The sequence below is a fragment of the Aspergillus bombycis genome, assembly GCF_001792695.1.
Source record: "Aspergillus bombycis strain NRRL26010 chromosome Unknown contig00058, whole genome shotgun sequence".
Lineage (NCBI taxonomy): Eukaryota > Fungi > Ascomycota > Eurotiomycetes > Eurotiales > Aspergillaceae > Aspergillus > Aspergillus bombycis.
Window position 1 is genome coordinate 1 of NW_019170060.1, and position 23308 is coordinate 23308.

At 50.5% G+C, this 23308-nt stretch overlaps 9 protein-coding genes across 9 annotated transcripts; 7 read left to right on the plus strand and 2 right to left on the minus strand.

The window, feature by feature from the left end:
- Positions 1-3267: 3267 nt before the first annotated feature.
- On the plus strand, positions 3268-5145 carry ABOM_007682 (sugar porter family MFS transporter; the record flags this gene model as incomplete). The annotated part of the gene is made up of 7 exons (XM_022534811.1): positions 3268-3292; positions 3347-3398; positions 3457-3532; positions 3596-3782; positions 3838-4364; positions 4423-4713; positions 4768-5145. 7 exons carry the CDS (start codon positions 3268-3270, stop codon positions 5143-5145), a joined length of 1536 nt encoding a protein of 511 aa, XP_022387965.1.
- Positions 5146-5985: 840 nt separating this feature from the next.
- ABOM_007683 (toxin biosynthesis protein) lies at positions 5986-7399 on the plus strand (the record flags this gene model as incomplete). Its single annotated transcript, XM_022534812.1, has 4 exons — positions 5986-6174; positions 6231-6369; positions 6426-6534; positions 6595-7399. 4 exons carry the CDS (start codon positions 5986-5988, stop codon positions 7397-7399), a joined length of 1242 nt encoding a protein of 413 aa, XP_022387966.1.
- A 521-nt stretch (positions 7400-7920) lies between these two features.
- On the plus strand, positions 7921-8738 carry ABOM_007684 (alpha/beta hydrolase; the record flags this gene model as incomplete). Its single annotated transcript, XM_022534813.1, has 2 exons — positions 7921-8328; positions 8403-8738. The coding sequence occupies 2 exons, from the start codon at positions 7921-7923 to the stop codon at positions 8736-8738; spliced, it is 744 nt and encodes a 247-aa protein (XP_022387961.1).
- Positions 8739-8978: 240 nt separating this feature from the next.
- ugd2 (putative UDP-glucose dehydrogenase Ugd1) lies at positions 8979-10759 on the minus strand (the record flags this gene model as incomplete). The annotated part of the gene is made up of 3 exons (XM_022534814.1): positions 8979-9926; positions 9973-10484; positions 10543-10759. The coding sequence occupies 3 exons, from the start codon at positions 10757-10759 to the stop codon at positions 8979-8981; spliced, it is 1677 nt and encodes a 558-aa protein (XP_022387962.1).
- Positions 10760-12121: 1362 nt separating this feature from the next.
- Positions 12122-13162, plus strand: ABOM_007686 (proline racemase family protein; the record flags this gene model as incomplete). The annotated part of the gene is made up of 1 exon (XM_022534815.1): positions 12122-13162. The coding sequence occupies one exon, from the start codon at positions 12122-12124 to the stop codon at positions 13160-13162; it is 1041 nt and encodes a 346-aa protein (XP_022387963.1).
- Positions 13163-14091: 929 nt separating this feature from the next.
- Positions 14092-14874, plus strand: ABOM_007687 (uncharacterized protein; the record flags this gene model as incomplete). The annotated part of the gene is made up of 1 exon (XM_022534816.1): positions 14092-14874. The coding sequence occupies one exon, from the start codon at positions 14092-14094 to the stop codon at positions 14872-14874; it is 783 nt and encodes a 260-aa protein (XP_022387964.1).
- A 1886-nt stretch (positions 14875-16760) lies between these two features.
- On the plus strand, positions 16761-17205 carry ABOM_007688 (uncharacterized protein; the record flags this gene model as incomplete). Its single annotated transcript, XM_022534817.1, has 2 exons — positions 16761-16835; positions 16894-17205. 2 exons carry the CDS (start codon positions 16761-16763, stop codon positions 17203-17205), a joined length of 387 nt encoding a protein of 128 aa, XP_022387959.1.
- An 800-nt stretch (positions 17206-18005) lies between these two features.
- Positions 18006-19556, minus strand: ABOM_007689 (cytochrome P450; the record flags this gene model as incomplete). The annotated part of the gene is made up of 3 exons (XM_022534818.1): positions 18006-18427; positions 18483-19316; positions 19352-19556. 3 exons carry the CDS (start codon positions 19554-19556, stop codon positions 18006-18008), a joined length of 1461 nt encoding a protein of 486 aa, XP_022387960.1.
- A 949-nt stretch (positions 19557-20505) lies between these two features.
- Positions 20506-23032, plus strand: ABOM_007690 (Zn(II)2Cys6 transcription factor; the record flags this gene model as incomplete). The annotated part of the gene is made up of 9 exons (XM_022534819.1): positions 20506-20555; positions 20623-20745; positions 20800-20918; positions 20970-21074; positions 21136-21677; positions 21730-21817; positions 22091-22266; positions 22388-22520; positions 22590-23032. 9 exons carry the CDS (start codon positions 20506-20508, stop codon positions 23030-23032), a joined length of 1779 nt encoding a protein of 592 aa, XP_022387928.1.
- Positions 23033-23308: the final 276 nt, after the last annotated feature.

Genomic DNA, 23308 nt, shown 5'->3' on the forward strand with positions numbered 1-23308 from the left:
TGGAAATTGACAGATTCGTGGGTAGGGATCAGAACGGGTCGAGAGCCAATGGTGACATCACGATATCACCGGAGTAGTAGTTTAATTTACCCCAGATAAGACCGTCAAGCATGAGACCCAAGCAATGTGGAAGAGGGTCAGATTCATTGCGAGCGCTTATCACCTCCTCTTGACAGCCATTAAATTGTTATCATTGTCATCCACGAGGGTGTTGGCCTCCTTAGCGCCATTTCGGGTATCAGCGGACGGGAAAAGGACGCGTTATCGCTCGTCCCCAATTCGGCGCTGATTGACATGCGCTGATGGAAGATCGGGGCTTTCTTGCGTGAGCGGTGCATAGGCTTATCCTGACCGGCAGACGGTTGCCTTGAGTCTGTCATTCTTCGACCTGACCGCGTATCAGACATTGATTTTCACACAACATGATCGATGGGTACACCAAAGAAAGAGGACATCCGTTCCACTCCATCCAAGACGTATGTTTTCGAAAAAGCGATATGGAAAAAAAAAGGAAGAAAGAAAAGGAAAAGCCTGGGAGGCTACCCAGGCTTGATCTCCACTTTCCTTTGCAGGAAGCCAGATCTAAATGTTCTGGGGACAGAAACTATACGGGCATCCATGATGTCTGCATGCGAAGTCACTCCGCACATATCGTCTCTTTGCACACGCAAACAGCTAGCTGTGGGGAAGAGAATGGAAAACGGGAAGAATATGTAGACTTGAGTTGATGGCTGTCATCGCCAGCTCCAGTCGCATCCGCCCCAAGCCTTTTACCATGCGGTAAAGAGTACTTCGTCTTCGCCTTGATCATCGATTTGAATGGGAATCATGAGAGATGGATCTCACGAGAGTCAGCCATTCTGGGGAATGGTAGAAGATTCACTTCTGAACACTCCTTAGCTTCCATGAATGCGGTAATTACTATCTGAATTTATGGTGAAACGGATTTCTGCCGAGAAAATCCTCCAAGCTCAGCGCTGTGCGGAGTTAGTTGCGTTTCCTAGGATTGAGCCTGTCGCACAAGCCCAAGGCAGGGAACACGTCTACGGCTCTACTCAGACATCATCCTAACTTCTACCAATATTGAGTAACAGAGCGACACGTCATCTACCGGGCATTCAACCTGTCCAGAGGCTCGAAGGTGTGGTCGATGCCTTTTGACTTGTCCTGCCGAGTGCCGATGAACTCAACTTAGCCTCCCTTAAAGACGCCATCATGTCGTCAAGTATGTCTAAATGAACGATTAAGGGCACGGCAGATTGATACTAAATGCACGTAGCCTAGGGATCCTTGGGTCGGCGCAGGGAGCAGTTTTCTGACAGGCTTTTCAGTGCTGCTGAGTGACAGCGATATTCCAGCTGATCGGAGTGGTACGGCTACCAGGAATGGATCAAGAGGGGTGTCATCGGCGGGTGGTTGTTTAGTTTGAATGTGGGATAACGACGAGGGAAAAGGGGTGTTGAGATTGGGATTGGACAGCTTGAAAGGACGTGACGATAATCCGTTTGAAAGGAAAGAAACAGGCAAGCTCCACACATATTAGTACCCGATTACAGAGCCATATATATGTTGTCTCCAATGTGACGTGCTCATTGTAAATTCTTTGAGGTGGTTCAATAGAATAGTTTGTGTAGAGTAACGGCCGGTAGGGGCACAGGTTCCCGTTGGATTGCTTTTGCCGGGTAGCAACATGGAGGAACAACTCTCTGCATTGGTCCACCGACTGTGTGCAAATGAAGACAATCGGAAGCTAAGTCACAGTTGACGTAGACAGGGACAAGCGGATATATTGAGTGACGTGGGAGTAACATCACAAAGTATGCCACAAAAGAAATACAGAGCTACGCCGTGCGACTACGTAGGCCGCATCAGATATTTCCGGCGTAGTAGAGTAAGGCCAAGAGGTTCAAGCGTTCCACCAGAGAGTCTCTGATAGAGCTACCGAAGCTTTCGCTAGCTTGGAGGCCCTGGGGTGGTAAGCATACAAATGAGTATGCAGTCGACGCCATCCCGTCAACTACGGATGAAATCTAGCCAATAGTATGGGCGAGGAATCGGGAGGTACTTCCGATACCAAGTCGGAAGGATCGCATTGTCTCGTGTGTCAATCTAAAGCTCGTTGGTATATTAAACATGTGGATTCAATGCACCTGATGTTGGGCTCGAGCCCCTTTCCTCTGCTAATCGTTGCCCGGCTAGGCATCCGTGTGACTGGTATGATGATTTTTTTTTTTCTTTTTGGGTTGAATGGAACTTAAAGAGCCTAACATGAGTGACCGTCGTAGTTGAAGTGCTGGTTGTTGGCAATGGGCCCATTGTTGCAGGTGAAAAGAAAGAGAGAGAGAGAGAGGTAGAGAGTAAAGCGATGGTGTGAGCCGTGACCAAACTCCGCACACGTGCGGGCCGAAAGAGAAAAAGTGGAGAGCAAATGATTGCCGACTCTTGTTGACTCCAGACTTTCTGGTTCAATACCCCAGATTCTTTATACCGTCTCGGTTGAATCACGCCAGATAAGATCGTTGTTATATTATATTAATTATTTCAGCCACCGTCCTACTCATGTGAACTATCGGCAACCGTCTCAAGATTCTCCTTCACGCAGGAATTCTGAACATGATGTTAGCCGAAGGGCTTATCCCGGTTAACCGAGCCCAGTCCGTCGGAGTCTATTCAGCGTCAGGACCAATGGATCTCCCGACTGGAGTTATTACCAGAGGGACTCGGTTCCTCCTTCGGCGGCGTTAGCGACGAGCCAAGATTCCGAACGGGATACGAGTTGTGACGTCGTAGGCCTACGAAAAGGTCTCCGAGACGGTGACGCAGGAAGAAGTATGAGCCCCCTGGGAAAACCGGCCAAATTAATTCCAAGTCTCGTCATGCCATCCATTTGTGATTCAGGACGCATCGTCTGTCTCGGTTAAATGCCCATTCATCCGAAGTCGCAGCTCACCAACAGGGAAAATCTCCGTTTGGAATCAACCGAGTGGATGAGTCCCTGGAAGACTCCCCACATCATGACGCCGTTGATTTGTCGAATCCCCATTTTCTCCATAGCACTCCGTGGGCGTCCCCCGGACCTCCACATTCCCTGGACGGTTGATCCCTTCTCCTTACGGGTCGCCCGCCGGTCCAATGTCTCGCGCGTTCGAGCCATACCACATCCTATGCAGTCGCTCTTATATAAAGCTTCGCCAGGGTTCTCCGGGTCAAGCCCTTTCGGACGAACCCAACGTGGCCGTTAATTCTGGGGTTTAGTTACTGGCCAAGATGTATCGGATTACAAACATATATGGTATGCCAGGATCACTTTCAGCGACTGTCAACGCGAGATAACTGACGGTCATAGTGCTCGCCGCATTTGGCACCATTGGCGGTGCCCTTTTCGGTTTCGATGTCAGGTAAAGAAGCATTGCGATATTACTATCTCCCCGAGCTGATTCTGATTCGGCACAATAGTTCTATGAGTGCCTGGATTGGCACGAAGCAGTATCTCGACTATTTCAACAGCCCTGACTCTAACTTACAAGGTGGTGTATGTATCATCCCCTCCCACGCTGGTCGGCCTGATCGCGACAACTGACTCCCGGCCGCTTAGATCACTGCTTCCATGTCCGCGGGCTCCTTCGCTGGTGCCATCGCTGCTGGTTGGATCTCTGATATCGTGGGTCGTCGCATGTCCCTCATGATTGCGAGTGTGATTTGGATTATTGGCGCCGTTCTTCAGCTTAGCGCACAGAATGTCGCACATCTGGTCGCTGGACGTGTCGTCAGCGGTCTCTCTGGTCCGTACCGATGATAGCCCATCTAGCATCTTCTCAGACTAACCAACTTCGATAGTCGGTATCACTTCCTCACAGGTCTGTGTGTATCTGGCAGAATTGGCTCCCGCTCGTATCCGTGGTCGCATCGTCGGTATCCAGCAATGGGCCATCGAATGGGGTATTCTGATCATGTACTTGATCTCCTACGGTTGCGGAAAGGGTATCGCCGGCCCAGCCTCGTTCCGCGTCGCTTGGGGCATCCAAGCTGTCCCGGGTCTTATCTTGCTGTTGGCCCTCCCGTTTTTCCCGGAGTCGCCCCGTTGGCTGGCTGGTAAGGAACGGTGGGAAGAGAGTCTGGACACGCTGGCGATGCTGCACGGTAACGGCGATCGCAACGACCCCGTCGTGCAGGTCGAATGGGAGGAAGTGCAGGAGGCTGTGCGTATCGCCCATGAAGCCAAGGATGTGACATTTCTCGCTTTGTTTGGGCCCAATATGTGGATGCGCACCATGTGCGGTGTCAGCGTGCAGGTGTGGCAGCAGCTGCTCGGTGGTAACGTTGCTATGTACTATGTTGTCTACATCTTCAGTATGGCTGGCATGGTGAGTCCAATAGCTTCCCGCGACCTAACGAATGTTTCTGGCTAACGCGCTCTTCCAGGACAATAACGCCACTTTATATTCCTCCGCGATCCAATACGTGATTTTCCTTGTGACAACCGGTGTCATTCTCCCATACATCGACCGCATTGGCCGCCGCTTTCTCCTGTTATCGGGTGCCGTCGCCTGCATGATACTGCATTATGCTATTGCCGGTGTCATGGCCAGCTATGGTAATCCGGTCGATGAGATCGATGGTAACAAGAATCTGCGATGGGAGATCAAGGGAGCTCCCGGCAAGGCGGTCATTTCCCTCTCGTACATCTTTGTCGGCGTGTACGGCCTCACCTGGGTATGTTTCACCTTCTCATAACGGGTGTCTGAGTCATTACTGACAGGAATACAGGCCCCTACCGCCTGGATTTACGCCTCTGAAGTGTTCCCCCTGAAGTACCGTGCGAAGGGTGTCGGTCTTTCTGCCGCGGGCAATTGGATCTTCAACTTCGCCCTGGCCTACTTCGTCGCTCCCGCCTTCACCAATATCAAGTGGAAGACATACATCATCTTCGGTGTGTTCTGCACGGTGATGACATTCCATGTGTTCTTCCTGTACCCAGAGACGGCGCGTCGGTCCCTTGAAGAAATTGATGTGATGTTCGAGTCGAACGTGAAGCCGTGGCAGTCGAACAAACTCCAGGATAAGTTTGGAGAGGAGATTGCGCGGCGCCAGCAGAGTGTGTCGGAAGAAAAGGCCGCAGATGCATCCCACCAGGAGGTTGCCTAGAGCAGGATCATTTATAGAATCTGAATGTAGTTGCTGATGAACTCCCAATCTATTAATTGTGTTTGGTCAGATTGTCAAAGTAAAGGACAGCGTGATGCTGCATCGAGGGCTATTCTTGCAAACCGCAATGAGCAAACATAGAAGGCTAGCCAGATGCATTAAATTCAAGTGGACGCCTTCTATCTAGCCCTAAAAGCTTAATCTAACATCTTCGCTGCCGAAAGATCAGGATCTCTGGTATCGGGCGAACCTCTGCTCGTCTCACCTTCCCGGATTGCCCGGCCGAGTTTTATTCGTTAGTGTAGGATGGTAACGGTTCTCCGGCTGCCCCCCCAGATTTGACATAGATCGGACTTCTTTCCGATACTCCTCCTAGGTAGTAACGGAGCAAAACTGGACTTCTAGAAGGATTGGATAACAGTATCTCACATGTGCAGAACAGCTATCACTATCTGCGAACCTCTCGGCCCGAGGAGGAGCCAGTACTGTACAACGGTACTTATAAGTCATGGCTAAATTTAGTTTAAGAGAAGATGATTAGTATAAAAAACAGGGCCTCACATGCGGTACCCACACGCAGCACGACCGCCAATTAGCGGCGCTTATCGCCGGGGAAAGCGCAAACCCTAATGCCAATGTCATAGGGCGTAGGGTGTGCCTTCCCAGTGCCTCGGCTGTAGGGAAATATGGCGCTTTTTCTCTCCAACCATTTGGGATAGCGTCCACAACAAGGGTATGGGATTCACCATGAATGTCCTTGCGTGGAGAAATAACGCCAGGAGAGTTACGTCCCTTGCGACCAGAAACACTGTTCTCAGAGCCCAACCATTCGTGCGAACCATGTCGCAGTTTCGGGTGGTCGAGCACACGGTCCGAGCCCAACATATCCGAGACCGATTCGGCGCGACGGAACCAGGCCAAGCGAACAAGCTACGTCTGGCGGTAAAACAATACATCCCGAAATCGAACGAAAAGCCATCTCCGGGCGATGTCACGATTATTGGTGCGCACGCGAACGGGTTTCCCAAGGTAACAGATCGCCGATCGCGCGAACGTACCTAGGAACCGCAAGTTGACCATGCTAGGAACTGTACGAGCCATTATGGGATGACCTGGAACAGCGAATGAGGTCCATGGGCAGGAATATTCGCAGCATATGGATCGCAGATGTTGCTCACCAAGGCCAGAGTAGTGTCTTGAACGAGAGAATTCTTGGCAATGATCGTGCGTGTCGTCCTGTCTTGCCAACGTAGAGGGTCACTCTACTGACTCTTCTTCAGCTAGCTGGGATGATCACGCGAGAGATCTCCTCTTTTTGATTAATCAGTATCAAGATGAGATGCCCCATCCTATCATCGGAGTCGGACATAGCATGGGTGGCATGCACCTGTATGTGTAACCGCTATATATACCTATGTGCTCGGAGCTCTAATATCATGCGACTTTTAGCGCCAATTTAGCATTGCTGCACCCATCGCTCTTCCAGGCTCTTGTTTTGATCGATCCCGTCATTCAGACCGAGAACCCCAGCAAGGACTATGCGCCTGCCTCGAGCTACAGACGCGACATATGGCCCACAAAGCAAGACGCCATACAAAGGTTTCAAAGCAACAGGGTATATCAAAAATGGGACCCACGTGTGCTGGAAAAATTCGTGGAATATGGACTTCGTGAAGGGCCGACCGAGATATATCCGGAGCCTAGTGAACTCGGCCCACGACCAGTGACATTGACCACCCCCAAAGCCCAGGAAGTATTTACGTTTCTGCGACCCACGTACGAAGGAGGAAGAGTAGATCTTGAGCAAGGTGAATGGCAAAACGACATGCATCCGGACGATTTAGAGGAGAGCTATCCGTTTTACCGACCAGAACCGGCGCAGCTTTTCCGTCGTTTGGGCGAGATGAAACCCAGCGTTCTGTACGTCTTTGGAGAAAGTTCCGAATTATCGTCACCCGCCGCTCGTCAGGCCAAGATGGACGTCACAGGTACTGGTGTTGGTGGAAATGGTGGCGTTAGTCGGCAACGAGTGAAGGAGGTGACGCTGCCAACAGGACATTTAATTCCAATGGAACGAGTTATGGATTGCGCCAATGCGATTGCTACATTTAGCGATGCTGAACTGTCTAGATGGAACGCCGAGCGCCAGAAGCACCTTCAGAGGTGGAATGATATACCGCGTCGCAACAAGATCACGGTCGATGACAAATGGAAACAGCATATCGGCACATTATCGAGGAAGCCCAAACTCTGAGATAGGGTCAAGCTTGCTTACCGTGGCGAAGGCTATAGAGTAGATGTATTGATTGACTGGAGGCTGTGAGAAGGTCCTTATGCTATTTCATTATCGAAAGCCTCGATGGTTTGAATGTCCCAATTATAGATAGAAATTAGATTGCCGAATCAACGGACGATTATCTATACTAAGCACTGCCAGGATCTAGATCATTGGTAAACGTAGTCTCATTGCGTACGTGGTCATTCCCTGCATAGGATTAGCCTCACGACTAGCTGTGGAGTATACACGAGAGAACCAATAGGACCCAATACAGAGTGCAATGTTGATATGAGATTCTGATCCACCACACCGTTTAGCTCTCAACTAGACTCCCCAAATGATGGTTTATTGGCTCTTGCCCTTGGGGGCTAAACTATCCGATCGTCGATATCTTCGGGACAGAAGCATTTAAGCTCGGCTGTATTCGACGACTTCCGTTCCCTTTTCCCTGTACCCTATATCGTTCGGAACCACCGTATCCTGAAGAAATATCCAAAATGTCACAGCCAACGCTCATCTTCGCCCCAGGAGCCTGGTACCCATCATCAGCGTTTGACCCACTCATCGCCAAACTGGCCCCACACGGCTACACCTGCCAAACCGTCTCCTTCCCTTCGATCCAACAGGCAACGGAAGTCAAAGACCTAACGGGCGATATCAGCGCCGTGCGGGCACTAGTTGAACCAGCCGTGAATGCCGGTCAAGAGGTGGTCATCATTTCGCACAGCTGGTCCGGCCTACCCGTAAACAGTGCGCTCGAGGGACTGAGCCGAGCCGAAAGACAAAAGGAGGGCAAAGAGGGCGGCGTGACGAAGCTGATTTTCATCTCGGCCTTCTTGCCGGAGATCGGAGAGAGCTTGATTGGGGCTTTTGGGGGCGTGCCGCCGGAGTGGTATGTGATGGACGTAAGTTTTCCTTTCCACGAGAATCCATTACTCTTTTAGTCCAGTAGAATGAGGCTGAGGCGTGTATAAAACAGGCCGAGAATGCGACAGTGACGGCGGATGATCCGTTCACGCTCTTCTTTCATGATGTCCCCGATGGGCGCGAGTGGGCGACAACGCTGCGCCCGCATGCGTGGGCGACCAAGAACTCGCCCGCGACGGGGACTGCCTATGTGGATATTCCTGCTACGTATCTTCTGTGTGAGGATGATCGCGCCATTCCGTTGTTTGTGCAGGAGTTAATGGTGGAGAAGGCGAGGGGGAAGGGGGCCAGCTTTGAGACGGAGAAGATTAAGACGGCTCATACACCGTGGTTAGTTGTTCCTGACCAGGTTGCGGCGTATATTAGGAAACACGCTGGGGAGGTGTAGTTATCGTTCATCACTATTGTATTTCCTACTACTCTCGTTGTTATAGATTTCCATGTTATTTACGTGAAGTGAGGCCAGGGATTGTTGAATGGTCCTAGGGGTAACTGATTCGTGGGGCTATGGTATATAGAAGACTTATGTATGCATTAATAGTTTCATGAATACTATAAAATCAATCAAGTCGCTCACAATCGCCGTCATAATGCATACATGATACAATACAAACAATATTATACCAGCTCACAGCACCTTCGCACTCCGGATGCCAACCTGCAATACCTCAAATCCCCACTGCTGCATCTTAAAGCCATCAAAGACGCCATGAGGATCCAAAAGGACCTTCGGACTCGCCATATGGCCAGCGATACGTTGCCATCGCACCTGGTCCTGGCGGAACTCCTCCCAATCGGTGTGGAGCACCAACGCACTACATCCGAAACACGCCGTTTCAATGGACTCGGTCACCGTCACCATTTCTGGATGACAGTCGTAGAGTCGCAGCGTGCTCTCGCTGCGGTCGGCTTGGACGTGCGGATCATAGATGTTGACGCGCACCCCATTGCTGGTCAATGTTCGTACCAAGCCCAATGCCGTCGTGGTCCGCGTATCCATCACGTTTCCCTTGGACACAAAGCCGAGAACCGCTACTCGTTTCTCTTTCACGTCTCCTAGTCGGGTGATCAAGCGTTTCACAACTCGATGCCTCTGGTATTCGTTCATTCGAAGGACCGCCATCCAGTAATCAACGACCTCCTGCAACCCCAACTCCCTCGCCAGATACACCAGACACAGCACGTCCGATTGCAGATTCGATCCGCCGAATCCTAGTCCCGATCGCTGACTCAATCCGAGAGTTTCCGAGACATAGTTGATATTGGCGTTGGTCGACTCGCAGAGAACGCTAAGGGAATTGAGACTGCTGATCTGCTGGGCGAGCAAAGCGTTGGCTGCTACCTTCCCGAGTTCCGATGACCATGCATCCATGGTCACGATGCGATCGTCCGGAACCCATGGGGAATATAATCGTTTCAGCGCCGTCAATGCCTTGGGCGACATATCTTCCGAGAAGACATGCCCGATGATCACGCGGGGTGGATATAGGAGGTCTCTGATAGCTGCACCAGGTACGAGGAAGTCGGGGTTGGAAAGAACATCGAAAGATGCCGATGGCGAGGCCGTCTCTTTCAACTACAACTGTTAGGGACACAACAAGTTACGATTCTATGAGACTTACGAGCTTCTTGAGCCGTGGTACAATGCCACACGGTGCGGTACTTTTCTGGACTATGATCTTGTGGCCTGTCGAAACCTGTGCGATCGCTTGGATGGCGACTTCCAAGCGGGACAGGTCTATATCGCTTTTGTCGCCGTTTATGATACTGGATGGTGCGTCTACACACAGGAAGACCATGTCCGCCGCCGCCACGGCTTCATGCATATGAGTCGAAAAGCTCACATTGGCGAGCTTCCGGCGTCGCGGTAATAGGGCGACGAGCTCCGCGTGGTTGGTACTATTACTTGAATCTTTTAGACAATCCTCATCCTGTGCGCCCTCTGGCTTTGGTGATGGCGACGGTGTCGGCAATGGCAGTGGCTCATTAGGCTCAAATAATAGATCTTCCAGTCCTGGCTCAAAGACAGGCGGCCGATCCGAATTCCACGCGGCAATGAGACGAGCATCACTATCCACGACAGAGAACTGAATGTGTGGGTTCTGCGACGCAAGCACCAGTGCCGTCAATCCACCTGGAGGAAACAGATTAGCGACCATACGAAATTAATCGGCACGAGCCATGATCCATACCCACATATCCCGCGCCTATCATGCAAGCTTTCCGAACATTCTCGACCTTCTCGCTTCTCAACTGCGGTAATTCTATCTCTTCCACGCTATCGGAATAGGTATGCCCTTTCACGACCACCCGCGGACTCTCGTCCTGCTCGATGGCCTTGTATCGCCGGCGCCGGAACAAAAACGTGAGCCCGGCGAGGACGAGCAAGATGGGGAGGAAGGGCATCATGGCCGGGAGAAATGGTGGAATCCCAAACAGCCGCCTGTCGTCATGGAGGACTTTGTATCATGTTGGGACCGAGAAGTGGGCACTTTTAGTGTCGTGTCGAATGGGTCCATCGATATCAAGTAGCGGTCAGTTCACCAGCCACCTCACCACTTCCTTTTTTTTTCCGATCGTGTTAGATTGTGCCACCATTTCCGACCGTGGTAAGTCCGACTGAATGATCAGACTGGGGAGGATCGTAACGCCATCCCACTGGTGCTTGGGTGGTTGTTGTGTCTGACTACGTGGCATGCGACTTGGCGCAGTGGATGCGCATTGGGTCTTAGCTATTGGGTACAAACGCGCGGACGTTCTTTATTTGGGATCTGCGACGCAGTAAGGGGACGTGTCTATACTCTGTTTGTCGTAGTGTCGGTGGATCCCAAATGTCAAGGTTGTGTCGTTCGTGTGGTGTCTCCATATGCCATGATTTTCGCTTTTGCGACCCAGAGAAGCTTGACCTAGTGGAGTTGGGTATAGCCTCAATATCTGGCAAAGATATATATAGCCACATCGTCCAAAAAAAATAATGTTTGTTTTGCTTCGTCACCAGGACTCCTTGTACATGTCAGATATTGACAGCTCTTTGAGTTTCTATTAGGGTCAACAGTGGAGCCCAATGCTTATGAACATCAAGCCAGTCACTTTTTGACATCGATCTTATTTGCGTTGAGCTCATGCAACCTAGTGTCACTTACCGTACTGACCTAATCTCGCATACTCATTGACCAATATATATTCAGCTCTTTGGACCCTTTTTTTCTATCATATCGCATTTACGACGGATTGTCGGAGTGATGCCCTCGGTGGTAGACCGCGAATTTTCTCGTCTTCTACTGATATCACCAACCCCCATGTGAGCAGTGTGTCAGAACAGGGCGCAGTCAAATGCCAAAGGTGAAACAAAGATTGGGAAATCGCGAAGGCGTTCGAGTTTCGCATTCGGGTTGGATGCAGGCAAAATGCCAGATATTGAGACCTACAGAAACCTAGTTTTATTGCCGCGACCCCGCCCCAAGCGGGGAGAAATCCAACAAGTGCCGCTCAGCAGGTCCAGAAACCCATACCGAGACCTATCTTTCCACGATCGCCCGCTTCTTGTCCTCTTTCGAGTGGTTTGCAGACGATCGTGATCGTTCTTTGTGCCGGGTGATTAGTTGCCTTCAGGCAGCGGACGTACGGATGAGGATTCCGTCTCGGACGCATGCTCCGGCCGTATAGCATATAAATAAGCGAGAGGAGAGCAAAGGACGCTTACAATTAGAATTCTCATTGCGCTTGGTACGATTTCACTTCGTTTACACCGCTCACATCAAACATTCAGCTATGCCTACCTCACGAACCATCTCCGTGGTCGGATGCCATGCCGAGGGTGAAGTCGGGGATGTGATAATCGGCGGGGTACTCGACGTCCCCGGAAAGACCATGTTCGAGAAGCGACAGCACTTCCTATACAAGCAAGATGAGGTAAGGTCTCTTCTCCTCAACGAGCCTCGAGGACGGCCAGGCAAGCATGTGAACCTGGTCCTTCCTCCCTGCGATCCCCGCGCTGATGTCGGGTTGTTAATTATGGAAAACGAAGAATATGCACCGATGTCGGGGTCCAACAGTATATGCACGGTCACAGTGCTCTTAGAAACCGGCATGATCGCTATGAAAGAGCCCGTGACGGAGCTTACGCTTGACACTGCGGCGGGGCTTGTCAAAGTGAGGGCTGAGTGCCAGGGCGGCAAATGCAGGAGCGTGGCCTTTGATAACGTCCCGTCATTCGTTTTCCAGCTTGATTACAAGATAGACGTTCCTGACCTGGGCACCGTATCAGTGGATATTGCCTACGGAGGCATGATGTATATACTCGTCGACGCGACATCCCTGGGTCTGAGAATCCGGAACGCCGAAGGTCCCAAGCTGGTCGAGGTTGGCGAGAAGATCAAGAAGGCGGTTGGCGCAGCCTACGCCCCGGCACATCCCGAGAACCCTGATATCTTTGGCTATAGCGTTCTCGAGTTTACTGAGCCTGTCGAAGACCTTCCGGACGGCAGCGGCAAGACGGCGATTAACACCGTTGTTACGTCTCCAGGCAGATTCGATAGAAGCCCTTGTGGCACGGGTACCTCGGCCCGTCTAGCCGTCTTACATGCTCGAGGACAGATTGCCGTAGGGGAGAAGTTTGTGCACCGGAGCATCTTGGGAACCCAGTTTATCACGCATATTAGGGGGACGACTAATGTTGCCAATTACCCGGCCGTGCTGCCAACTATCCAGGGTCGGGCGTGGATCACAGGTTATCAGACGGTCGTGCTAGACTCGGAGGATCCCTTCCCCCAGGGCTTTCGTGTTGGTGATCAATGGCACGGTATGATCTAGGTATGGTACTCAGTAACAGGTATTGAACTTTTTTTTTTCTCAGTGGTGCGTTTGGCTTTCTGAAGACAGGAATGCACGGAGGAATGGTCAACAGTGTTCCAATCAAGGCCCCATAGCTCCATAAAGAATTCAAATCCGGACTAAATATAGTTTTCATCTTCCCCTAGGTTAAGCGAGCAATCCGCCACATGACACTTTTTGGGTCGTGGGACCGACTCATTGCGAGATATTACCTTACGCGAAACAAACATGTTATTGCCGAATGGTTCTCCAAAGATGCATGCAGCAGGTGAGGTCACCGTTAAATTCGTACCACTGCCTGAGCGTCCAGAACTGGCATGGTCAGATCCTCAGCTCGAGCAACACACATACTGGTATGCTCATTTGCTGATGGTGATATTGGTTAGGATGGTGTTGGTACTACTCAGCTTTAATGTGGTTCCTAGCTTGCATGATACACAATGGTTGTGAGTGAGGAGTTATTCCTGGCTTATTTGTGAAAGAAAATCTACCTAGCCTCCACTATGATATATAAGACTTAGCCTGAGCTGTGCAGACGAAGCCCCCACTCTGATGAGAGGTTCCACGTATAAGCATGTAGTCAACTCAATTCTTTTGACAACATTCTCCATTGCGCCTTGGCAACTGGTGGTAGGTATTTTCGAGCCCAACATACATAGACATGGAGCATGCAGAGATATCCGGCCGGTACTAGAGGAGAGTCTGCGAATCAAATGCTAAGATAATCATGCATGAGCCTGGAATTCAATTGCGTCTGATCTCACATGACCCCGCCAACCCCTTCACCGACTGGAATTGATTTCTCCTCGCTCCGCACCCCAAACAAGATCAACCCTCATTCCCCCAAAACCCCCACCCAGCCCTACAATCTACACGGTAATCATCATAGCAATTCCGCTATAGCTAAAATGGCCGGGTCTCTGCCGCGCATCGCCTGCTTCCACGGTGGTGGGTCGAAGGGTGCCATCTACGAGGTTCAATGCTCCCAGCTGGCCGGGCTGCTCAAAAATGACTTTCAATTCGTTTACTTTGATGGGCCCTTCGAAAGCGGGCCAGGACCAGGCATTCTGCCCGCTTTCCGTGATTACAAGCCTTTCCGGTCATGGTTCAAGAAGGATGGATCGGAAGTCGAGCAGGGCGATGGGAGTGGGTACGACATTTCGGGGCGGGACGGTGTGGAGCGGGTGTGGAAATTGATGGAAGCGGCGGGGCCCGGTGGGGAATGGGTCGGCGTGATGGGATTCAGTCAGGGCACTCGCATCACCAGTGGGCTATTACTGGATCAGCAGCAGAGGACAGCGTTGGGGGAACTGGGCAGCACTCCGCAACTGAAATTTGGGGTGTTGTGTATGGGTGCTGGTGCACCCATGGTCTCGGAGATCGGTCATCGTATGCTCCTCTTTTCCTTTTGCTTTTTTGATGACCTGGATGGTGATATTGACCATTGGATTGTTACAGAGATGGCCACCATGGGATCGACCGACTTGATCAAGATACCCACGCTACATGTTCATGGACTGAAGGATATGTTTTTGGCATTGGGCAAGCAGCAACATGGGATGTATTATGAGTCAAATACAGCGAAGGTATATGAGGTTGATTATCACCACGCCATGCCTTGGTATAAGCATGAGGTTCAGCGATTGGCAGATCTGATCCGCGAGCTGTATAGAGACTCTAGTCGGAATTGAAGGGTTGGTTGGAACCTTACAGGCTGGGCCTTCGGGAGAAGTGCGAGTGGATACGGTATGTTGATGTTGATTGTCTGGTTACTATGGAACGGTCAATCAAGAGGCTTAGCCAGACTCTGAAACGCATTATAGACGGGCATTTGGTTGAATCGCCAGTTTTCTTATGTGGCAAGGTGGGTGTTCAAGGTAAACATAGTATAATGAAATCCAGTTGTCGGTAATTATGTTTGTGAGATTGGCCATCTCTACCTTCGGACTTGTTTCCGACGCGGTCTGGGCACCACTCGCAGTGTGTCAGCAGCAGCGACAAGGGCGGTGGATCCCTCACTATATTTGTGTGAGCACCGTGCGAGCGTGGACCAAGCCTTCCTCTGCCGCTATGTCATAGACAGCCCTCATTCTACCTCCCATTACTGAGACGATAAGCCGTACAATGGACGACATGGCAAAGGACTTGCTAGACGCTGGGGTCCAAACGGCAGTTGAAACCAAGAGATGAAGAGTAACTGGATTCTTACATGTACACTCGCACTCGGATCTATGCAAAGCATATCTTTAGTTCTTCCTAGTTCGTACTTCCGACGTGGGAGATTTGTTGCGATGAAGTGGGCGACTTCTGCCTTTGAGCGGCACTTCGCCGAATCCAACATTCCACTCCTACTGGCAATTGCCCAAAGGAAGATCCAAAAGTGGAGGCAACCTGGTGTGGCTTATTCCACTGGCAACACTATCTACCTGCTATTGCCATAAGCGAACTGGGATTCACACAAACCGTCGCTGAAGACCTACCAAAAAGAGATTCTTCTAGGGCTTGTGAACTGGAAAGTATGACATGATGCTTTACTATTGATCCGCCATTGACAAACTCCCCGATTTTATTTGTTCGGAATTGGTTTGTAGTGTATCCTTATTGGGCGCTTAACCTTTTGTGTTGACCGTCTCAGAAATGGGCTGGCATATCAAGATGAGGGGCTTTCGCCTCGACCTCCGCAGCATCTCCGGCACATCCGAGATATCTCCTCTCACAAAGTTGTGGTGACCATTGCAACTCCCAGACTAATACAAAGACTAATTATCAGACGTCTAATAGACTATGACCCATGCATTACTGGGGAGTATTCGCGGTCTTCATCTCTCGTGACATTTGTAATAGCCCGTAGCCAGGTCCTTGCAGCTGAGCATCCAATAGGAAGAGAAAGAGGTTCGACCAGCATGCAAAAGGCTTGGTTTATCGGGTAGATCGGCACCGAGAAGTCTCTAGATGCGAGAATCATGGTGGTCAGAGCTATACTTACTACTAATATTAGGCGTGCCATAGATATGAACCTGTCCGACTAGAACCCATCAAACCGGTTGGATACCGTTCCCGTGATCTCATCTGAGGAGATCCAAGCATCCTTGAGAGATTTTCCGTGGGGTGGTCTTACTGAAATCCGACTACCTAATGATGAGAATTTTTCAACAGTCGTCGAGGTTACAGCGAGTGATTTTAAGCATCCGGGTGCGCCGGATAATGGCCACAGACCTGGTGATGGAGAGTGGAGCGCGTTCAGCCCTGACGGTTGCATCGCCGCTACTATGCCCGGTATTGGCGCTAGGGCTTCAGGGTCTGGCATTGGCACCCAGGGTCGTCCCCTGCGGGATTTGCTCATCGGTGGAGTCTCTGATCATCTCCAAACATACCTTTAGTCATTGAAGATGGCTCGACATGAAAGATTGTACCCTGATGAGCCGAATTCGCCGGGGGAGGCAAACTCGGCAGAGATGACACTACATTATAAAGGGCAACTCGCGCCTCTGGTAGGCCATAGCTGGTTTCCAACGCACTTCAATTCCCTTTCCCAGACCGCCTGTTGCTGTCCATTATCCCTGCATTGACGTTCACCATGTCTTCCTGGCTCCTTAAACTCGGCACTGCCTTTGCCCTGGCGCAGACCATCTCGCGCCCACATCTACATCAAGTCTACCCAACCACCAGCTGACAATTACGTCACGCACTGTACCGTCATCATCGATGAGGAGCTTTTTGGCTGCCAGGGAAGCTCCAACCCTTTCAAGAAGAAGTGTGGCAAGAATAAGGGTATCGAGACCAAGGAAATCTGTGAAACTGCCTCCGTCACCGTCAACTGGGACACCGGCGATCTGCAATTCAAGAATGATCACGGAGACCACGCCAACTGCACCCTGAGCACGACCAACCCGTGGGGCGAGTGCGATACCAGCGATGCGAACAAGTACCCCAAGATCGCGGATAACCACGCGGAAAGCCTCCTCAGTATCAGCAGTGCGCTATACGGGTTGGCACCCGTCGCCGCAGGACTATTGATCTAATGAGATTGACAAGGCCAGCTTGGCTCATAGCTTCGCCGCCTCCCCGCTCGATCTATAAAAGGGCTACACCGGACCTCCTCTTCCTCTCTGGTCGCGTAAGCCCGGTCGGATTTCCACTATTGACCTCTACGGATACGAGCGTGAGAGACATTCATGGGATGGCAACAATCTGGGTTAACGGGGATATACTTGGGAACATCTTATGTATTTATGGGAATACTTGTACTTTATACGACTCTTACACCAGCTGAACTCGATGTTTGGCCGAACCCCAATTCGTGCAGAGCCACGGGGGTTGCTAATAGAATTAATGACATTTGTTTATATGTGACTGTCGAGGCTAGCAGAGAGCGATCCCCATTAGCTTAGGAATGAACGATAATGCCAATCCCCACTGACTTAGATCATATTTGGAAGGTTGAGCTGGTTCCATGGTTGTGTTCTTCCATATATTCGCGATTCCCCGAACTTGACCCGAGCATAAACCGACCCACGCTAAGCCCAAGACGGTAGTACTAAGAGTGAACTCTGCTCGAGCTACATCGTCATGATACCCTGGTTGGGAGGGACTAAAGCGTAGTAGGCCATCCTAGCTCTCCACGTACGATTCCACTTTTATTTCTAATATACCGGTCTTTTACCCTGTCCAGGCTGGCTTAATTTGCACGGTTCCACCGCAGAACCAGGCCTTTGGTGCTCCGTAAGCTTAAGCATCAACTGTTAATTTATAATGTGTTGCTAGGACTGTTAGTTGGCGGCAGGTTATTACAAAGCAAGAGAGGATATAGTTATGTACGCAGTCATGGAATCAGCCCAACTCTAGTTCCATTCCTCGAACAAAGCGTCAAAGCCAGACCTTCCTCCCATGGCCCCGGATCCCGACTCTCTAGCCCGCAGAACTCTTGCACCATGCGGACAAGAACGTAGCTCACTTCGGTCAAGGCATAGCGCTGGCCAAGGCAGATCCGCGGCCCGCCATTGAACGGCAAGTATTCCCAGCGTGGCTGCAGTTTACCATCTTCCCAGCGCTCGGGGCGAAATTCTTCTGCATCTGGTCCGTAGAAGTCGGCGCGGCGATGCATAGCGTAGAGATCGTAGCAGACTAGGGTTCCTTTTGGGACAAAAACAGGCGAGAGGCTGTCTTCACCTCCGCCCAGTGGAAGTACCGTGTCTTGCATCGCTTCGCGTTGATTACGGGGCACCACAGGATGGAGGCGAAGGGCTGAGGGTTTTGAGGTTAGTGGGAGAAACGCGGGCAAAGGGGTAGGGAGCCATACATTCATTCACACAGCACTGAGCATACTTCAGCCCGCGAAGCTCCTCATACGTCGGTGGCCGATTCTGCAAGACATCCACTTCAGCACGCAGCTTCTTCCAAATCGCCGGATTCTTCGCTAGCATGAAGAACAGATTCCCGAGTAAACTGGCTGTTGTATCCCGCCCGGCTAGGAGCACACTTATCAACTCATCTACCATACGCCGCTTATCGGACGTGCGCGACGCCAGCTCATGCGAGAAAATATACTTCCGCTTCCTTTCTGTGGTTGTGGTCTCCTTACCTTCGTTCCTCACCTCAGCAGCATAGACAGCCTCGTCGACAAACTGCTGTACAAAGTCCCGGCAGATGCGATTACACTCGTCCGCCTTTCGATCACGGTACACCGCATTCAACGGACCCAGCATGCCCCGTACGGGAATCGCTTTCTGGGCATAGTGAAAGGCCTCTGCAAACGCGAGTTCCGACTGGCTTTTCTTCAATGCGCCAACAGACTGGCCGAACAAGAACTCCGTCGCGGAATCAATCGTATAGCGGAAGAATAGTGCCTGCAAGTCCACTGTGGTACCATCTCGCGGAAGCAACACCAAAAGATCCTGCATCAGGTTCTCTAACAGGCTTAGATCGGCTACCTGTTCACGGACAAAGCTCGGCCGGATCAGCGCGCGCGATGCGGCCCAGTGTTCGCCATCGGTGTTGAAGATGCCTTCTCCCAAGAGCGGTTTGAATGGCTCGAGACGGTGTCTCAGGCTATAGTCCTTGAAGTTCAGCGATAGAATTGTCTTGATGTTTTCAGGCTCGATCGTGACGATGGCACTTTGGTGCAGCTCCTGGACTCTGAAGGTGTTGCCATATACGCGAAAAACTCACAACCTCTCTCGAGAATCCGATGCTGCCTGATCGCGCGGATTGTCCCGGGGATTATATCCAGGCCCAGGAAAGGATCCTTGCTGGCAGATCTCGCGACTGGTTGACAGCCGTGGCGGCGTGCGAGCTGACGGCGTATAACGAACCGGTGGGTGTATACCCCTAGTATCGCCAGTAGGAGGATTGCAATCGTTGGATAGAACTCCATGGCCGCTACAATTCCTGGAAGAATGATGAAAAAGGGACAAGTGAATGTCTATCTTACTGGGCCGCATTTCAGGCAACCGTCTTAATATATGCTGAGATCAATAACCAATCACGTGGAAGCCCTAGCCAATTAAACCAACATTGAATGTAGAAATCGGAGTAGTAAGCACTTGAGGCTAACCTGCGAGGGGCGAAAAACATGTCAGCCTCGTATCTTGTTTCTATCGATGATTCTCGAGTGCTTTCTGGCCGCTGCTGGAGATACTGGTAGGGGCTTCTTTAGCCTGGCGTAATGTTGGCTTCTACTTGAATTATCGATTGTTGGAGTGAAGTAGGTGATTTCTTCTACTCTCGATTTGTCACCCAGCCCGTGGTAGCAAGTTGCTTTGAATCATCCTTGGTTCACTACCTGATAAGGATCTTAAGATAGGCCGTAGATGCCCGATGGCGAGGCCTCCCCAGCCTCTTAATATAGGTCTCATGATCTGTTGTTCCTATACCGCTAGATTGTGGAATAGCTGGATCGGTAGGAGTTTAATTTAAGTACTAGCTAGAATAGATTGAGATGGTTAGAACTGTCAAGACATTCAATATTCGTCTATTTGGGGAAGAAAAATTATTAGTTGACCATGTCTATATCTGCACCCTCTATGCTACTTCGAAGATCTGGGCAAGAAAATAAAAACTCATTATGGCGCCCGTGTTTCAACATTAAATCTCATTGTGACCGGCTTGCCGCGATTTATAGTCGGACAAGTCCCCGAGGAATTCTCATCGCCGTGTGGGTCGATTCGGAAGACCCCTCCGAACAAATCTTGACGTCTCATCTGTACGCCATGCTTGTTAATACGTGGTCACCGTCCATATCGCTTCCTTCCTTTACCTGATAATACATCTTACCCATCAACCCATGCCGCACGGTGGTGAATAAATCATAAAATTGGTCCAGCATGGCTTCTAGAGTCCGTCAGCGGAGACAGTTGGACAAGGTGGCCAATGCGTAGCTCTACCCTATATCGCCAATCCCCTACCTTGTTGCTCGAGCGATTCACTGACCGTCTTGACAGATGTGAGCAGTGTAAGAAGAGAAAGGTCAAATGCTCGGGACGCTGCCCCTGTGAGTCATGCATCGCTCGCGATTTGCAATGCATCTTCAAACAAGCAGAAAAGAGAGTGATCGTGTCTGAAAGGTAACCGTACAGCCTACTGCCTACCTTCAGTCTACTTAAAAATGTAATTGTTAGTTATCTACGCAAACTACAAGAATCCTATGCCAAGAAGCAAGAGAAACAGGTCTCGACACGGGCGAGCTCGGAAGATGATTCAATTCCGGAGCCCAATGCCGACTTGTCACCCGGGCATGGTTAGCAGATAAACTAGCATCAGCAAAAAAAACATGCTAAACAGGCTACAGGAAGTACGCATATATCCGGAGCGAATGCGACTGATGGAGAAGCAATTACAAACCCCTTGGTGTCTGCCACATCGTTCTATCTTCAAGACACCCCTGGGCGATACCGTGAGTCGAACTCTAATCCATTTGGAATCTAGAAGGATTCTGTCTGTACTAATGACTGTAGGCTTTTGTGGGCCATCGTCTACCTGGTCATTCTCTCAACGTGTCTTCCTTCTGTTGAAAACAGCGCTGCCTGAATTTCCTGCTCCTGAACTGCCATTTCATGTTGATGGAACTACGTGGGAGTTGAACTGGTCCCGAACAAATCTGGATAGTGATCGGCTTCTGGAAGGACTCCCATCCCTCCATGATGCCTTATATCTTTTGGAGGTGGCTAAGTTCCACTCCTACCAGATGCTTTTCCTATTTGACGAAGAGAAATTCCTACCCCACCTACACGAATTTTACCAAACAGGACTCGAGAAAGCGAGGAGCTCCCCTCTTTGGTTCATTCAGTATCTCCTAATTATTGCCCTTGCAAAACGCACCACTGCTAAGTCAAGGAGTTCCAGCTCGCCGCCAGGATATGTCTTCTTTGAGCGTGCCATGTCTCTTATGCCAGATTGGGTTGGATTGCACCGTCGTCCCAGCCTGGGGATGCAAATTCTATACCTAGCCGGGCTGTATCTAGTATCGGTGGATATGAAAGACGCCGCATATGCCTATGTGCGTTTCTTTATCACGCATAATGATAGTATACCCCGCTAACAGCAAACAGGTCGGCCAATCATTCCGGACCTGTATCATCGAGGGACTCCAAAAAGAGCCACCCATCGATCTCTTCGGCGTGAGGTTTGCAAACGAAGGTAGGAATATATGGTGGACCGCATATATACTAGATCGTCAGCTTTCAGTCATGGTGGGCGCGCCATGCTCGATACCAGACAGCGAGATCACCTGCTCCTTGCCTTCATCTTATGATGCTTCGGAACGTGGGACACTTTTGACAGTCCATGTCAAGCTTTCTCGGATCGTGGGGGATATCATAAAATGCATGTAGTCATCGCTACGGCCGCTTTCAGGTTTTTTACTTCCTGTGGCTATCTGAGTGATAAATCGTCATACTGACCATCTTGCAGCCGTTTACACAGCGGACAGTAAACAACGGCGATCCTTCATCGCTACAGTTCAGTCGGTGTTAAGAGATATGGCAGATATTCTGCGGGAGATCGAGACCGTCTCTGCCAGGACTGCGCATCCCACCCTCCGCACAGTGTCCACTACGACCAACCACCTGTTTCTGTTGTACCACCAGGTAAGTGAGATCACCGTTCTCGCAGGACCTCGCATGATCGTGGATATATGACCAATACCACATAGTGCATCATTCTGGCAACCCGCCTCTATTCCTATACTTCCTGACCCACCGACTGAAGAACCCCCGGGGTTACAACGGAGCGGCGGATGCATTTATTCCCCCACAGCTCAGGCCACTGCTCGAGACCTCTTTACAATCCGCCAAAATTTCACTGAAGACCTTAATATCACTCCATGAGCAATCTTCACTCGGTGAGTGAACCTTTCACCTAGCAACTGTATATTACCAGCTCAGGACACCTTTTGACATATATATCCCAGAATCCTTCATCCCATTCAACCAAGACAACGCCTTCTTCTCTGCGTTTATCGTCGTTCTCGCCTTTTTCATCGAGCCGTCATTAGTACCCGATGTGGAAAATTACATCTCGACCGCCTCATGGTTGTTGAATGCCCAGATGGCCAACGGAGACCTGGCAGCAAAACAACGGAGCAAAGAACTTGACCTCCTGCAGCGGATGACACAAGAGATCGTGCGCGTAGAGCAACAACAGCTCGGAACCCACCATGAAGATACCGTATCCCGAAATGACCTAGAACAACGTCCCTCGACCCCGGACAATTTTGCTAGTTGGGCCATTGACGTTGAGGACATCGACATCAACCATACGCAGATACTAAACCTGGCTGACCAATTGGACGTCCTTCAAGAGAGTGTGTGGGGTACCAATTTCGAATTTGAGTATAGCAATATGTGGAACTAGCGGTTGTATTATGTTTCAAGAAACCGCAATCCGGAATATTGTTGATTATGACTGCAGGTCGTAATGGATGCGCTGATAACCTAACTTTTATCGTAAATATTGGCCCATCTATCTCGTTCCAGATACGCTGTTATAGAAGTAGTTTGGAATACAACTGGGAGGATAGACCAACGCAGCTAAGTGTTTACTATATGCACATCTCGTCTAGGACTACTCACGAAGCGTAGAATGTATTAAGTGGCATTAACAATAGTCCTTAAGGTGCATGAAAGGTGG